General features: G+C 42.7%; 1 protein-coding gene across 2 annotated transcripts; it reads left to right on the plus strand.

Annotated features, from left to right (window-relative positions):
* The first annotated feature begins 7684 nt into the window (after positions 1 to 7684).
* runx1 (RUNX family transcription factor 1) lies at positions 7685 to 16088 on the plus strand. 2 transcript variants are annotated; one of them, XM_061272965.1, is made up of 8 exons: positions 7685 to 8027; positions 8824 to 8963; positions 9022 to 9132; positions 11271 to 11427; positions 12984 to 13088; positions 13773 to 14027; positions 14510 to 14656; positions 14726 to 16088. In XM_061272965.1, exons 1-8 carry the CDS (start codon positions 8000 to 8002, stop codon positions 15259 to 15261), a joined length of 1479 nt encoding a protein of 492 aa, XP_061128949.1. In that variant the 5' UTR covers positions 7685 to 7999; the 3' UTR covers positions 15262 to 16088. The 2 variants fall into 2 exon arrangements, with proteins under 2 accessions (XP_061128949.1, XP_061128951.1); XM_061272967.1 differs by having other exon boundaries at positions 8824 to 8930.
* The last annotated feature ends 318 nt before the right edge of the window (positions 16089 to 16406 follow it).

Consider the following 16406-nt stretch of genomic DNA (forward strand, 5'->3'; position numbering starts at 1 on the left):
GAACGTCTCATTTCTCCGTGGGAGCTCGAATAAAGAAATGAGATGTACCCGAGGAGACAATGGTCTTGATTTGACAGCAAAACTGCCCCTTCCCCACAGACTTGATGTTGCCTTTTGTTTGTTGATTCTTTCTGTTGTATTTTAGCAGCTGCTAAGAATACACACAGAGTGACTTGGCACAAAGATGTGAGGCGGATTCAGTCGGATTTATTTGGATGTCGTGGGAGCTCAGTGGGGGGTTGCGGGGGCCGGGCCGGACCAAAGGAACACGGGCTAGTGCGATTTGAATTCTCTTACCTTTGAAAGAAGTCAAGCGAGTATAACAAGAGAATTTCTGTATTCGTAATGATTCCATTATTCTTGATTTGTTGTTTGACCTCAGTGAGCGTGATGGCCACGTGATCTTCTGTCTTCAGCAGGCGCTCGTTCGGCCTTGTACGTACGTCTGATTCGATCCAGGAAGTCGCAGCTGGGGGTCATGTTTTGTCTGGGAGGGGTCAACACTCAGCCTTCTCCCACTGCGCGCTCCCAGAACACACGCAGTAGGATGTCTACTGGGCTGGCTAAGGAATGAACATTCGGAAATACTCATAGAAATGTACAATTTTCCTTTCGATTACAAATCCAAATGGGAAATGTGTATATATTATTTCACCACTGCAAATTCAACAGCTACTATGTCGCATGTTTTTCCCAATGTGGTGCAGCCATCCCATTTCTTCTATTTATTTGTCCTGTTTTTATTGAAATCCATCCTGTCGCTAATCATGGTTAGTTCCCATTCCATTCATCTCGGCTGCTCGGATGGGACTTAAAGCCTCAATGCGTCGTGTTCTCGTTTTGGATTTGTTTTGCTGGGTGCTGGCGGCTGGCTGCTCATATATCAAGGTGCATTGCTGGTTGTTTTGTTCCATTTCCGTCATGAATTTACACCTCTGGCCAGTGGCTACGGAGCGCTGCGCAATCTCGTTTCCACTTGCCGACATTCTTTGCCTTTCTCAGCCTGGTCGTATTGTGGTTATCTGGAGGCTACACTTGTGTTGTGCGCGTGCGCGTCAGGTAACGGCAGCAGAGGAAACTCAACAGGTCTGTTGGTGGCTGATTTGAAGACGAGGTGATGCAAACCGTACCCTTTCGTAGCCCATAATTCAACTTGAAGGCAGTTGTAAGTTGTTTTGCTCTTGGTTGTCAAGTGGTGCAGACTTCTCACCATTTTGCTATTTTGCCTCTGTCGCTCTTATATTTTGTGGATTGTCTGCAACGTGACACGTCTAAGTGACCTGTAAGCCATAAATTCCCAGTCTTGCCAAAGTTCCTTTTTAAAAATTCAACCGATGACGAAACGTAAGACGATTTAACTCGGTTAATATCTTTGACGTCTATACCCGTCAATGGCACTGAAGGTTGTTTTTTTTTTTTTTGGAAACGATAGCAAAATTGGAACATTCATGAACAGACTAAACATTTAGCTGCAGGGAGACAAGAATTGCCGTGTTATCTCCAAGTGTTTTATGCGCTGCTGCCTTGTTCCGTTGCACTTCCCTGCTGATTTGAACTGGCGTCCAAGTTTGGTCGCGCCGACAGTAGAAAACCGCCAACAGCGAAGAGCCATCTGACGATCGATGAAGTCTACCAACATCCGAAGCTCTACGGATGCTTCCAACGTCTCCTGACCGCACGGGGGGTGGTCCCTTCGACCCTTAATGGGCGAGATGGCGGCTTTGTGTTTGTCAAAGTCTGGTCGGGACGGATGTCCCGTGCAGGGCGAGGCCAGGCGAGGCGAGGCAGGGTCCCATCAGTCCTGCGGTTAACGAAGAAGTCATGCAAAGAGTCGCCTCACCCTTTTCACACTCTGGCTCACTCGCTCCGCCTGGCATGCACCCCATTTGTCCCCACTTTGTGGTTAAAAAAATGAAGGCAAAGTCTTGTCTCCATGTGTACGTGTACATACAGTATGGGGCTGGCAGCCATTAGCATCCTTCTATTCTTGTAAATTCCACACATTGACTGCACCTTCTGATTTATTCATTGGCTCGTTTGGGATTTGATGCGTATGCGTGCCGTGGCTCATCTGCTGATTGGCTCATTTGGTGAGCTCCTTCCACTTTAATGATTCTCTTCTGGGCGACTTACCATGCAAAAGCTCAATCGGCAAATGCTAACAAACGCTTGCGGATATTAATGGAGAATGTGTTGTTGAACATTTCAAAATTGTTACTTATTTTGACGTGAGGGACAAATGATGATAACTTTGGGGAACTGCATCATTGCATGCCCCTAAAAGCGGCAAGGTTGGCGGGCATGAGCTTGATGTTAAAAAACAAACAAACAAACAAAATAAGTCTCAATGTATAGTATATCACTTTTGAGCATTCAAAAATATGTTTTATCATGAACGCACGCACTCACACACTGTGCTAGCTCACGTATACCTAGCTAGCTAACCACTTTGATAGCTAGCTAGCTAACTATCTAGCTGTTGGTCGAACAAACAGTAAGTCAATAGAAAGGTGGCTGTTCTCGGAGTTTGTTAGCTGCTCAATCATTAGATATGATGAATTGAAGAAAAAAAATACAAAAGCACCAATACAAGTCTTTAAAATAGAAATCAAAGTAGGTCATAGTCACTGGATTAAAGTGCAAGTGATCAGTGTCAAAAAGTGTGGAAGCATAAAAAAAGATGAACGAATGAAAAACCAAAGACATCTGATGTGTCCGTTATCACGATGACGGCCTAAAATGTCGCCAGGTTTTGCTGTCAAATGTTGTTTGTGTGTGCAAGAAAGCCCAAATTGCCAATCAACTTCAGCACATCCAAATTCAGCCGACACGGAAAGAGTTCATGTTTGGACGCTGGAGAGTTTCTCGGACTAATGCACCTGCTCAGCTATTCAAACTGCACTAAACACTGCCGGAGGCTCTCGCTTCTTCCTGCCTCCCATCTCCTGGGCCCTCTCACTCCGTCCGCCCCGGTGTCACTCGACACGTGCGCTCTCACTTTTGACTCCCCCTGTCCCTCCCCATCTTCCTCCCACCTTCGACCCCTTCCCGAGCCAGCCACGTACAGCCGGCCGCTGTTCACCGTTCTCTGTCCTTCATTTCTTGTGTCAGAAAATCAATCGTTAGTTTAGCAAGAATTAGCCGCTCGTCTGGCTGAATAATTCAATATGCACACGCTCGCGGACGCGCGTGGGATGAATGATGCATTATTTTCAAAATCATTTTGACAAACTATGAAATAGCTGATAGGATGAAGTCAGAGAGGAGCGTGTGGTGCAGATCTAAAGTGAAGCTCTTGCTTTTATGCATTCCATTTTTCTTGTAAAAAGTCCAAAAAAAATAGGTAGGTACGTTTAGATAATGAGATGCTTGGCGCCGATTTGGTCTCGGGGGAGCGGGTAAGGAAATAAATATTGATTTTCATCATTTTACTTACTTTATAAAGACGTTTGCATTTTTTTCAGTAAAAGAATAATACACACATCACGAGCATGTTTCATTCAAAAGGAGTTTGAACTGAATTTGGTGAGAGAATATTCAAGAAAAAAAAGAATAAAAATGCAAAAAAAGTGACCACAACGCTGGAGGAGCTTTATCAGGGCTACACAGATTTCTGCATCGGCAATTCCTGCTCATGAAAAGTTTCAAACAAGTCCCAATTTACTGTGGAAATTTTCAATTATGTCAAGTTGCACATAATTAAACATGTTTTGGGTTTTTTTACCCCAAAAATACGGTAATACATTCCTCATTTATTTCTTGTATTTTTATGTGTTTGTGTGTCACTCGCCGGCCCCGCTAACGGCACTGTCAGAAAATCAATTAATTACTTTGAAGCGGCAGTTAACTGCATCCCCACAATACAGCCACTGAATTATAGAAAAGGTGTGCGACTTTGTCTACTGTATACTTTCTCATCTTTGATGAGAGCAGTTGAAAGCCGGCGTTTATCCGGCGCACAAATCAACAGCCAACCACCTTGCACTTTGCCAGGCCGGGCCGTTTCCCATTATTGGTCCTCGCCTCATGGCCACTTGCTACACCCAGCGCCGCCTCCCGATCAATCTCTTGTTCGGCTTGGCCAAGTTGTGTCGAGTAAAGCCGTTTTGGGACCGTCGCACACCAATATTGATTGGAGTCTTGCCATTGTCGCTGCCCTCGGGCTGGTGCAGCAGAAGGGGACACATAGCTGCTGGCATGCGTTCAAGAAAAATCCATCCATCCATTTTCTTTACAGCCTGTCTTCATGAAAGGTCAACTGGGGCTGGGTAGACCACACCCTGGATTGGTCGCCAGTCACTCAGAGGGCCGAACGCGCACACGGCCTGGAAGCCAAGCAAATGTTGTGACGTAGGTGCAAAATATCAAAGTACAAATACTTTGTTATTGTACTGTTTGCCCATATTCATAATAATCAAATCAGCGTAATGTAATTTAACATTGTTTGATGTTGTCGGTCACAAGAATGATTCGCATTGTTGCCATGTTCTGTTGAATCTAAAAAATAAAAAACCCTTGGCTAATTTAGCCTTTTTCTGACTAGCATAAAAGTTGCAGCAACATATAACCTCGTTCTATTTTCTTCTAATTAAGAGACAAACTATTTTGTGAGCGACCAAGTTTTTTTTGTCATTGCAGCAAGTTATCCAAACTGGGATTGCATATATTTTCTCGTCATATTTCTCAAATACATTTCGATCGCTACTTTTTTTTTTTACTCAACTTAAAGTTGAACCAATACTTCTACTTGTCTGCTGTGCTCGTAAAAGCACAATCAAATTCTTAAATCAAATTTTGACTCTTCCAACAAGAGCATCAATACTCGATACTAAAACTACGATACATTGTGGTATCGATGAAATGCCCAAGTCCAAGGCAACAGGGCAAACTGTTCATTCAGCACCATGGACAGCACCACGCGAACCCAAAGCTGACATTCAGGATTTGGTGCTGAGTTTAGGTGATCTCCTTGTGCTTGCACAGGCTCAAAACGTGGATGTTAACTTTCCATTGAGTCCAGATGACAAATTTCTGATCCAGAAATGTTGGTTCCCCTAAAAAAAAAAAGAAAACACATTCATTTGGAATCAGACTTTGACCTGGAGGAAGTTTCAAGTGATTAAAGTGTGAAGCCAGTAGTTTTAAATATTGAATTGTTTCACAATATTCAAATTTCTCAAAATATATATATATATTTTTATTTTGAAAGGAGCTTGCAGCGCTTCTCAAACTTTTTCCACCACCTTAAGGACTAACATGATTATAGTGAAGTGGACCTACATCAAAAATATGACGCAGGTTTTACTCCAATAGTACATTAAATATTATTGCAAACCTAAAAAAAAAAAGACTAAAAAATGGACTGGTACTTTCAAATAGGATGAAAATGGAAGGGAAGTGCTTGGAAATGACGGGAGTGACCCTAAAAAATGGAAAATACGGCACTGAGCGGCAAAGTGAAAAGGAAATTAGTAGCTGCGAAAGCGCCTGAGGGCAAAGTGGACTCATGTCCCCTGTGGCTACGAGCTTTAGAGGCCAAGATGAATTCAGCTTGACTGACTGCTCTTCCTTCACATTTTGATGTTTTTTTTTTTTTTTACATGCTCGAGGGGGAAGGATGAGTATAAAAACTGCCGGTGAAGGTGAGTGACTTCTTCTTCGGGGTTGATCATCACCCTAAGTTTCCATTCATCTGATTTCTTTTCAATATTTTGTTATCATTTCTCCTTTTCGTTCTACTTGGCTTGGAAATCGGACAAGCGGTCGTCACCCGTCGAGGATCCCAGCATGAACCCGGGAACTTTCTCCGGTTCCGGTCCACTGTCCTTGGCGATGTTCTTGATGAGGAAAGGCCGATCGGGCAGCGAACTTTTTGGTAAAGCCACAACGTCTTTCATTGATTAAATTCTCTCTTGCTAAAAATGTTCACGTTGACCTTTTTTTCAGACAAAGCCTTGAACTATTTTATCTGATCAATCTAGAATTGAAAAAAAGTTATGCAATTGATGTTTGTTGTTTTCGAAAACATAAAGACGCCATTATGACTTTATTTTGTTCTCTCTTTTTTTGAGAGTACACATGGCTGTTGACTATAAATATTTCCCAGGGCAAATCACATCCCGTCCGTCCGTCCGTCCGGCCGGCTCTGGGCCAGACAAGAAAAGAGGCGTTTACATTTTTTATCATTCCCCTTTGGCCATAGGGCCAGACTGGCGTTTTCTTAAAACTCTTCCGACAGCAGCTGTAAGGCAATAAAAGGTTGACTTGACTTAAATCATACGCACTCAATTCCGTGATAGAAAGTTTGGCATACCAAATATTTAGTGGACAAGTCGGGTCAACTATCTGTTCAACAAAAGTTGAAAGAAAAAAGAACCACATTTTGTAAATGCAATCAGCCTGTATTATATGTCTATATTTGTAATATTTAGATTATTTTCATGTTGTGTGTACAATGGGGGAACCTCGTGCCCTCCCAATTTTACATTCAAACTTATGCATGATAAAAATGATTTTCTGATCATTCTATTTGATGGCAAATGTGCTTTTTCCACCTCCCCAACATATGCGTGCATAAAATAGATAGGACTGGAAGTACTTTGAGTCCAATCTATTGGCGATGCCGTCGATCCCTCACTGTCCCCTATTGGCCGTAAAGCGGTACTGCTCTGCTTTAACTGCAGGATGGAGGCATTCAAAGCTGACCTGGACTATTTCTACAGGTGGACGCAAATTCCTTGAGGTTATGTCACATCATTGTGAGCACCCTTCAAAAATGGTATGACATCATTATAGGGAATGAGATTTTTTGAAAACGGAACTGAGAGAACCTATTATTAAATGTTGAACGTGATCAATTAATAATAGTAGGTGTATGATGAGAGTTCTTCAATTCAGGGAGATTGGTGAGGAATTTAACACATTTTCCAAAGTCAAGGAAGAATTTGAGGTTGTGAATATGTGAAATGTCTCTTCATTTGGACATTTTAAAGGGGAGTTGTTGCAAAGTCTCCACTAGTAGGCTAGTAGATCATTGCAAAGTTGGAATTTGGTTGGAATCAAATGAGAACTGTGAAAGGATTAGCTTCATTTGTAAAATGTCTCCATTCATTTGGATTTTTGTGTTTTTCTTGGGAAAATATCGAACACTGAAAATGGGGAAAGTTGGGAAATAGGATCTTTTGAAAAAGCTATTGTTTGGAATGTCTGGAACCGTTTGAAGGTGGAATTGTTTGGAAATATGGAAGGATCAGGTAAAAACATTTAAAACTGGTCTCCTAATTGTTTTAATTTTCTCGGAAAATGTTGAATATTGAAAATGTGGGAATTTCTGAATATCTCTTCAGATATCTTGATTAAGCCAAAAGGCTTGAAGTAGCTGAATTGTGAGGAAAGGAGGGATTTTAGGAATATAAAAAAAGCTTTCCTCAACGAGCTGTTTTTGAAGGACAAAAGTGGAGTTTTGTTGATGCTCTTCAATGTAGGAAACACACACACACACACACACATCCACACGCGCGCACACCCCTCCCCAACGTCCAAGCCACACCCACCTTCGCGGACGGACAAGAAGCTGATTGGCCCGTTCCACCTTCCATCATCGCTCTTGGCAGCTCAACAACCAATCAGCTGGCAGCATGAGCACCCGTCGCACTTTCCCGGATGAAAGCCAAACGTGGGCTATTCCGGTGAAAATGCAGTCGCTGCGAGCGTCTATGATCATTTACGCACGCACCAATGTGTCGGTGTGCTATTACGAGCACTTCTCCGCGTTCAAACAAGCTTGACATGTCTTTTTTTTCGTCTGCGGTTTTAAACGCTCAGCTGTTTTGAAGATTGTGACAACTATTTTTTTTTCTTTTTTTGTTTTTTTTAATCCTCGCGGAGTGCAGGGGGAACAAACTAAAGGAAGTAGTTATTCAAGACGGCAGTAACGGATTTACATCATCCAGAAAAGGGAGACTTGTCTGGGCGTTTATTGACTGAAAGAGTCGCACAAATGGTCTTCCTTTGGGACGCCAAATACGGTAGAGCCGTCATTATCTTTATTGATTATCATTTGTATTATTACATTATACAGGGTCGAAGAAAAATGCACTCACTCTACGACTCATATTGCGTTTCGTATTTTTAACATAGATACGAGTCTGATGAGATCAATTAATGAATGTCTTTTTTAATTGTAACGCATAGAAATCAACTGTAAAACAATATGGGTCGTCTATTTATTTAGCATACATTTCATGTATTACTTGGGGGGGGGGAGTAAAAAAATGTTGTTGACATCATACTTGAAAGTCATTCAATCTCTTAACACTAATGTCAAAATATTAGTAAATATTAGTCCAGGGAAAGCAATATAGGTTATAATGCAAAAGTGAATCAAAATTTACATACGACTCCTATCATTGACAACTAGATACTTTATTTGTCCTGTGAAATCAATGAAGTCTTTTATATTTATAATAATGACTTTGCCGGTCTCATGTCATTGTCACCATTGGCTACACTGACAATTCAAACCATATTGCAAATGTCATTGAAAAGTGAGCAATATTCTTTTTGTAAATGCAGGAGGTTTTGATGCCAACTTCTTGTATTAGTTTTGTGCATGCAATACTAAGGATGGGGTACAATGTGTGCCAAATCATTTTTGCTCGGCGGCATGAGCACATGTTGTTGTCAAATGACTTGAAACTCTTGGGAAAATGTCCCAAATGTTCATATGCCCGCCCGCTGTTTGTGTTTCCAACTATTTGTAATTATTTAGGAGCAAAAGCGTTTTTTTTTTCATTGTGACGTGTCAATCCATGGTTCTTCCAGACCCCTGCCCCGGCCGGCGCTACACTCCCCCGTCCACCACGCTCGCCTCGGGGGGAAAGATGGCCGAGGCTCTGGGTGCCCAGGAGGCCGGGGGCGGAGCATCCCTGGTGGGCAAGCTGCGCATGGCCGACCGCGACATGGTAGGTGGAATGCGAGTGGCTCTCATGTTTTTATTCTACTTGTTTGTTTCTTCGGCAGGTGCTTTCGGATCATCCGGGCGAGCTCGTGAAGACGGACAGTCCCAACTTCCTGTGTTCAGTGCTGCCCACGCACTGGAGGTGCAACAAAACCCTGCCTATTGCTTTTAAGGTCAGAAAGCCTTTGTTCTAGCATTTTTGTCTGTTGGAACAATTCCTTACATCAAGGTTTGATGACAGAGAAACGCTCAGTAGCATTAAAAGTGAAGATTATTTGCAATTCATTCCAGCAAGAAACATGAGGAAGCAGATGATTTGGTTTAGTGGGCCATGTGATGGGCCTGATCTGGTCCCGATCTGGCCCCGGAGCCCTCGGTTTGACACCGGTGCTTTAGATCCCTCGCATGCCACCCACCGTATGGGTGTGCTGGTAGAGCTGCTCACTTGTGAAATCATCCGATTGATCTCATTGATCTTTGTCCACCTGTCTTTGCCGGCGACGTATATTGACAGGCAGGACACAAGGTACATTTAACCTCTTGTCACATAATAGCTTAGTGTTGAACTAAACAATTTTCTTTTCCATGACCTTTTCAATGTCTCAAGCCAAGATTTCATTTCCGGATATCGAGACTGTTTTCTTTGCCATCAGATGTTCCTAATGTAAAATACCGTTGGTCGGAATATCAAAGTCAAAGTCTGCTTTATTGTCAACGTCTTCACATGCCGAGATCGAAATGACGTTTTCCCTATCCCACGGTGACAAGACGTATTACACGATAGACATACAAGTAAATATAAAATAAAAAACAAGAAGGCACAAACAATAAATAATAAGAGTAACAATAAATAAGAAATAAATAGATAACACAACGAATAAAAGCCAGACAGTAAAAGTACAGGACGCTACGCAGAACGGGGAAGCGACTTCAGGATCCTGACAGCCTGGAGTATGAAGCTGGCAACAATATGATGTTGGAATTGAATATTTATTCTTTTGGGGATTTTTTGTGGGATGCACCTCGTCCGCTGCGGCTTAGCAGTAAACTGCAAGCAATTATTCAACTGCTACATTATCCAACACACATTTGTAGAAGTCCTTTCCATGTATTCCAGAAGTTGGATATTTACATGGCTTAATGGTCTTGGTTACATCCTGTTGACGCTTGTGCATGCGCGTCTTTCCTGCACTTTGGGGCCAAAATGCATTTGTGGCAAAAGTGGCTTTTAGCCGCCCAGCCGACTCGTTTAGTGGCTTTGTTGCATTAGCTCGCTCGCGGGCCTCACACTCGCCGTCGTACGTGTGCACTCGCGGGCTGTGTTACGCATCCTAATGAAGTGCCACTTACCTCTTCCTGACAACAGATTATTGGTAGGATGCATCAATACCATGATGTCCATTTAACCAATCGCTATCAAACATACGGAAAAAGACAAAAGTCACTGGAATGTTTCACTCTTAATACAAGATAGATTGCTGTTCGATGTAATGAGGCAATTAGTTTAGGATTCTTCAGGATTTTGGCACGGCCCGCAGCCAATCAACCAGTGCAGAGTCACATTTCCATGTTTACAAGCAAAAAAAAATAAGCACTGACAGTGGAAAATAAATTCAACATGGTGAAAATTTGGTTTGATATTTGTAAACTATCACATAAAGTTGGCTTCGGCACTTGATAAATCCCAACACCAGTCAAAATGACAGTCAACTCAATTGACATCGAAAGAATATCTGAAAATAAATTCCTTGGAGTAGTATTTGACGCAAAATCATGTTGAAAAAAGAAAAATGGGAGGATTCATAGGGATCCTATATCGTTAATCATATATCATGTACCGTAATTTTCGGACTATAAATCGCACCGGAGTATAAGTCGCCCCCCCCACGCAAACTATGAAAAAAAACCGCGACTTATAGTCCGAAAATTACGGTACTAATATTTCAGTTACTTGTTTACATGGTCAATAAACAAACAAACAATAAGTAGGGCACATCCTTTCTTAAGTTAACCAGACCTTGACACAGAGCAGAAAGTGAAACAATCGTGAATGACACATTTAGTGTCAAATATTTTTGTCACTATTTTAGGTTCAGCTATTTCGTGGTTGTTGTAGACGTCACATTGATTGTGTTTTTTTTTTTAATTACAACAAGTCAAATGCTATATTTCGTATATTCCGTGGACCGGGAAAAAAAGATGCCTGGCCTCATATGGTCCCCAAGCCACAGTTTGAACCCCCTAATTTAAACCCATTGAACAGTACTGATTTATCATACTCGAACATTTTTTTTTTCCGGGTGCCGATCAGGTGGTTGCCCTCGGCGAGGTCCCTGACGGAACCATGGTGACGGTGATGGCAGGCAACGACGAGAACTACTCGGCGGAGCTCCGTAACGCCACGGCCGCCATTAAGAACCAAGTGGCTCGATTCAATGACCTGCGCTTCGTCGGTCGCAGCGGGAGGGGTATGCTCACTTGTGCAAAACTAGACGCACGTGCAAAAATATGCACCACTCCGACATGTACTGCACATATACAAGGGGGAAGTGCAAGTGAGTAGAATTCATTATTCAAAAAAAAAACTTCCTGGTAGAGCACCCCCCCCCTTCTTCCCCCTCTCTGTGGCGGCACACAGTTAAGCAAATAGTTCAACTTATCTATTTAAAACAGCAACGTTTTACATGACAGTGTCTGCTATGTGTTTTTTTTTTTTTTTAAAGGAAAAGAAAACAAAGATCTTTTATTTCCACACATGCAAATAAAAGGTCAACATTTACTGAAAAATGGTTTGCCAACTTGTGGTGCCTAAAATGACATTATTTCTTTGCTTTTTCCAAAGGATTGTCTTCTTTAGGCATTTGTTTGGAATTAATAGAATGTGCCGTGTTTCCATGGATTTGTAATTTTAAAAAAAAAATCGGTTGGTTACACTACTCAGCAAATTTCAATAAGACCTGGCTTTATGTGACATTTTCATTGTTTGCTTTTAAATTGGACTTTATTACAAGCCTGTGCAATAGCACCAGTTTAAATGCATAGCTATGATGTTTCAGACCCAGAAATCTTTTTTATGACTCTGAAGAGTATTTATTGACTGGTGTTAATGACTAAGACTAGCGGCATGCCTTCAAACTCCAAGGCTTCTCTTGAAGTTGCGAAATGTAGTCGACTTTTACATTTACTGCATATTTTGCAAATTCCAACCAGAATGTGAGTGTTGAGGATGAGTCACCAAAAGACTACGAGAGGAAGTCAACCGGCAATTTGTTTGAATAGCAACGGTCGTCACATTTGCTCATTTGCAAACAGCATTGGTGATGATGAAGAAAATATGAACTTATTAACTCGTTATGAGTCAGAGCTTCCTGTTTTGGAAAAGTTGTATTAGTGTCAGGTCCTGATTAAATGTACAGATAAAATAGTCAATATTATTCATGAATTGATTTTTTTAACATATTGCAGCTGCTCTCTTCGTCAGCTTCTAAACGTTGTCTCGTGTATTTTAATAAGATAATCCAAATATGAAACAAAACTGTCAATATAGTGTAAGCAAAATTAAAATGATATTTGACGTATTGTTTTTGTTTTATTAAATGATCTATTATTTTGCATTCATTTCACATACATTATGTAAAAGTATCATATTTATGCTTCTGACATTTTTAGCCGGTAAAGCAAAACAAAAAAACTTTCTACATAGACTCAAAATGTAATTTTCGTATTTCCATTTTGTGGACATTTTCGATTTACCTTCAGGTGTCTTTCTTTTGTCTGGTTGCTACCAAACCTGAATTGCGTATTCTAAACACACAAGTGACTCGGGGCGCTTTTTTTTTTCCTCGTCCTCCAGTTGGATTAAAAAATATATATATATATTGTTAACGTGTATATTAGCAAACACGACTAATTGTGTGCGTAATTATGTCCGCTTAAAGTAAGTTTGGGATCGAATAAGATATCGATTTTCCCAATGATAAGATTCATCCATTTTTGGTGTCTTTTCTTTGTTGACCTTTCATAGGCAAAAGTTTCAACCTGACCATCACAGTGTTCACCAATCCCTCCCAGGTGGCGACATACCAGAGAGCCATCAAAATCACAGTGGATGGGCCCAGAGAGCCGCGACGTGAGTAACTCTGACCTTCTGCTCTCATCAAGTCATGTTGGCTAAGCTGCAAACTTGAATCCAAGTGAGTCACCCATGCAAATGGCAACTTCCTCTAACAGCTCGCTTTGCGCACGACCGTCACTGCTCGGTCGCTCGGTCGGTCTCACGCACGCCGTCACTATGACTTTTTTCTTTCCCCCCCTGTAGAATGTTGTGACATCTGGGTGACACGTTGAATTGAGGAGACATGCTTTTTGCCTGGCTCCTTGAAAAAGAGTGTTTTGGCGCCACCTTCTGGCATAAGTAGGCAGTTTTAAACCAATGGGGAGAGTCCGGGTTAATTAGTCCCTTTATTTCACGATTGACGGCAGGGGGGTTTCTCGTTAAGGGAACAAAGTCTAGAAGGAAAAAGTAGTGATTTGGCACCATCGTGTGGCACTTGGAAAGCTTTGAATGGGGTTAGTGCTTTGAGCTCATCTCGTGCCATCTATTTGGGCAATTATAAACCATTTGGGGAGGGTGTCAATTACGCTCCGTTTTTCACGATTTGTGACGGCGGGGCTTTCTAATAGCTGGTGATTACACCCATTAAGAACTTGGAAGTGGAACCAACACCAGTGCATAAACATGTGTATAAACACACACACACACACTCCAGGCAGGCCACTGTACACTAAGCTCAGTAATGAAATCCTCTCTTAGGTCATCGCCAGAAGATGGATGACATCAAGCCCGGGTCGTTGGCCTTTTCCGAGAGACTCACAGAGCTGGAGCAACTGAGGCGGAGCTCCATGAGAGTGACTCCCCCACACCACCACCATCATCATCCTCATCATCATCCTCATCATCATCATCATCATCATCAGGGCTCCGGTTGTAACACGCGTCAGTCCACGGCAGCGGCCGCGTTGCACTCGGCCACGTTCTCCAGCCCCACCCACACCCAGATGGCGACTGGTATGTGACATAAAGTAGGCATCAGTAATGTCCATGTTTTTTCTCCGTCACAGCAGAACATGAATAGTACGTGTTCCTCGTTACTGTTTATTTTGGCGTCGGGAGGCACGAAACAACGGTATCGTTTCCTCTTATTTGCCTGCCAGTGACGCTGGAAGTAAACTAATACACGTGCGCACTAAACATGTCCAAAAAAATAGGGAACCCGAGCCCTTCGAAAATTGGCCGAGTTGAGCAATCTAATATTAAAGTTTGTGCTCCACTAATTATAATGTTTTGAGTGATTGACCAGTCCTGTCTAAAAATGGCCGCCGCCTTGTGGCCATGTCGCTTCAGATTGGCTCACAGCAATCTGGTGAGGATAGAACTAGTGGGGGAGCATAGAAGCTATTATCAGAAATATATTTTTTGAACTTGACCTTCTCTTTACGTGTTGAAAAACAAATTCAAATGAAAGTCTCCTCATTCTATCCTTCTCTTAGAAGGGCGACAGATGCCGTCATCTCCATCATGGTCCTACGACCAATCCTATCCCTATCTTGGACAGATAACCACACCTAGCATCCACTCGACCAATCCCCTTTCACCAAGTCGCTCATCGCTAGGCGAGCTGTCCTCACGTCTTACAGGTAACGCACGCACGTTTAACAATGACCCTCACGCCAAAAGCATAAGCCGTGAACTTTGCCCTCGTTCAGGTCCCGACCTGGCCGCGTTTAGTGACCCCAGGATGACCTTGGAACGATCGTTCACCTCTGTCCCCTCCTTGCCGGACGGCCGCTTCTCGGACCCGCGGGTCCATTACCCCCCCACGGCTGCCTTCACTTACACCCCCCCGCACAATCCCGTCTCCAACGCCGCCATCGGCATCACCATGGCGACAGCGATGGCCACCACACCCGGCGGGAGGTATCACACTTACCTGCCGCCTCCGTACCCGAGCAATACGCCACACCAGGGTCAGAACAGGCCCTTCCAGTCCACCTCTTCGCCGTATCACGTGTACTACTCCACGGCGGCGGGCTCGTACCAGTTCTCCATGATGGCCGGGGGAGGCGGCGGCGGCGAGGCTCGTTCCCCGCCCAGAATCTTACCGCCTTGCACTAACGCTTCGACGGGCTCCCCGCTCCTGCACCCGTCTTTGCCTAATCAGAATGAGGGCGTGGCTGTGGAGGTGGAGTCCAGTCATAGTAGTTCCCCGGCAAACGCCGAGGCTGTCTGGAGACCTTATTGACGGGGATCGACAAATATCAGTGTGAAGCTCTACTGATTTGCAGGACTGCCCCGACCGCAGAGGTTAAAGGTCATATTTGTACATTTATATTTTCAGAAGATCTTCTATTACAGTGGTGCAGTGACTCTCCATTAAAGCAGGCTCGTCACTTGAGTCTCAAATCAACTTTTGCCCATTCGAACAAATGGAAATGATATGAATCCGTTCCAAAGTACCAAAAAGTCCAAACCTTCCTGACGATATGTTGTGTGTGCCCCCAAAAGTCTAAACGCGGTATCCCGATTAATATTTTTGGAAGAAGAATTAAAAAAAGAATAATCCAGCCGTTTTCAGACAACCAAGTTTATGGCTGTGGTGTGGGAGGGCATGCAGTTTGCTGGCGCCATCTAGTGGTCACAAATTTGCTCATTCAAATAAAATGAACAACGTGACAGCAAGTGGCTTTAAAACGTGCAAGTCGGGGTTCTCGTAGGTCAAGGTACCACTGTTAGTATTTTTTGGGTTGGACGCTGGCTGGGCAGAGTGAATGTTTTGCTCGTTTGCCTTGTTCTGAGGTTGGAGTTCAATTCTCGGCTCAGGCTTTCTTATGTGGACTTTGCATGTTCTCGCCATGCTTGTGGGCTTTTTCGAGTCTGGATATCCCAGCTTCCTCACACATTCCAAAAACAAGCATGTTTGTTTATTTAAAACTCCAAATTGTGCATAGCTCACCTAAAATGCTGTTTTTTGTTTTGTTTTGTTTTTTAACAAACGAGGCTACTTTTAAATTCTTTATTGAATTCCGACATGTACATACCTGGAAATAAAAGAGGAAATGTCATATTCAACCACTGCCACCATTTTTATTTTTTGGGGTCGTTGCCTTAAACACCTAATAAGGATACCGGTCACCTAAAATAAAGTAAATCTAAAATCAGCTACATCCTTTTTTAATCAGGTCATTGAATCTACCACTAAAACGAAATGATTATAAATATGATGTAATTGGTTCCGTTTTTGTATTTGATTTAAAAAAAAAAAAGAAGATAAAATTGACTATTAGCAATGCTTGACCACCCCATCAAAATTGGCTAGAAACACCCACGCCATAACATATTTTCCTCCTCACACGTCAAGATTTAAAAATCCCCGATGGTCTTCTTCCA

The sequence above is a fragment of the Syngnathus typhle genome, linkage group LG2 (genome assembly GCF_033458585.1).
Source record: "Syngnathus typhle isolate RoL2023-S1 ecotype Sweden linkage group LG2, RoL_Styp_1.0, whole genome shotgun sequence".
Lineage (NCBI taxonomy): Eukaryota > Metazoa > Chordata > Actinopteri > Syngnathiformes > Syngnathidae > Syngnathus > Syngnathus typhle.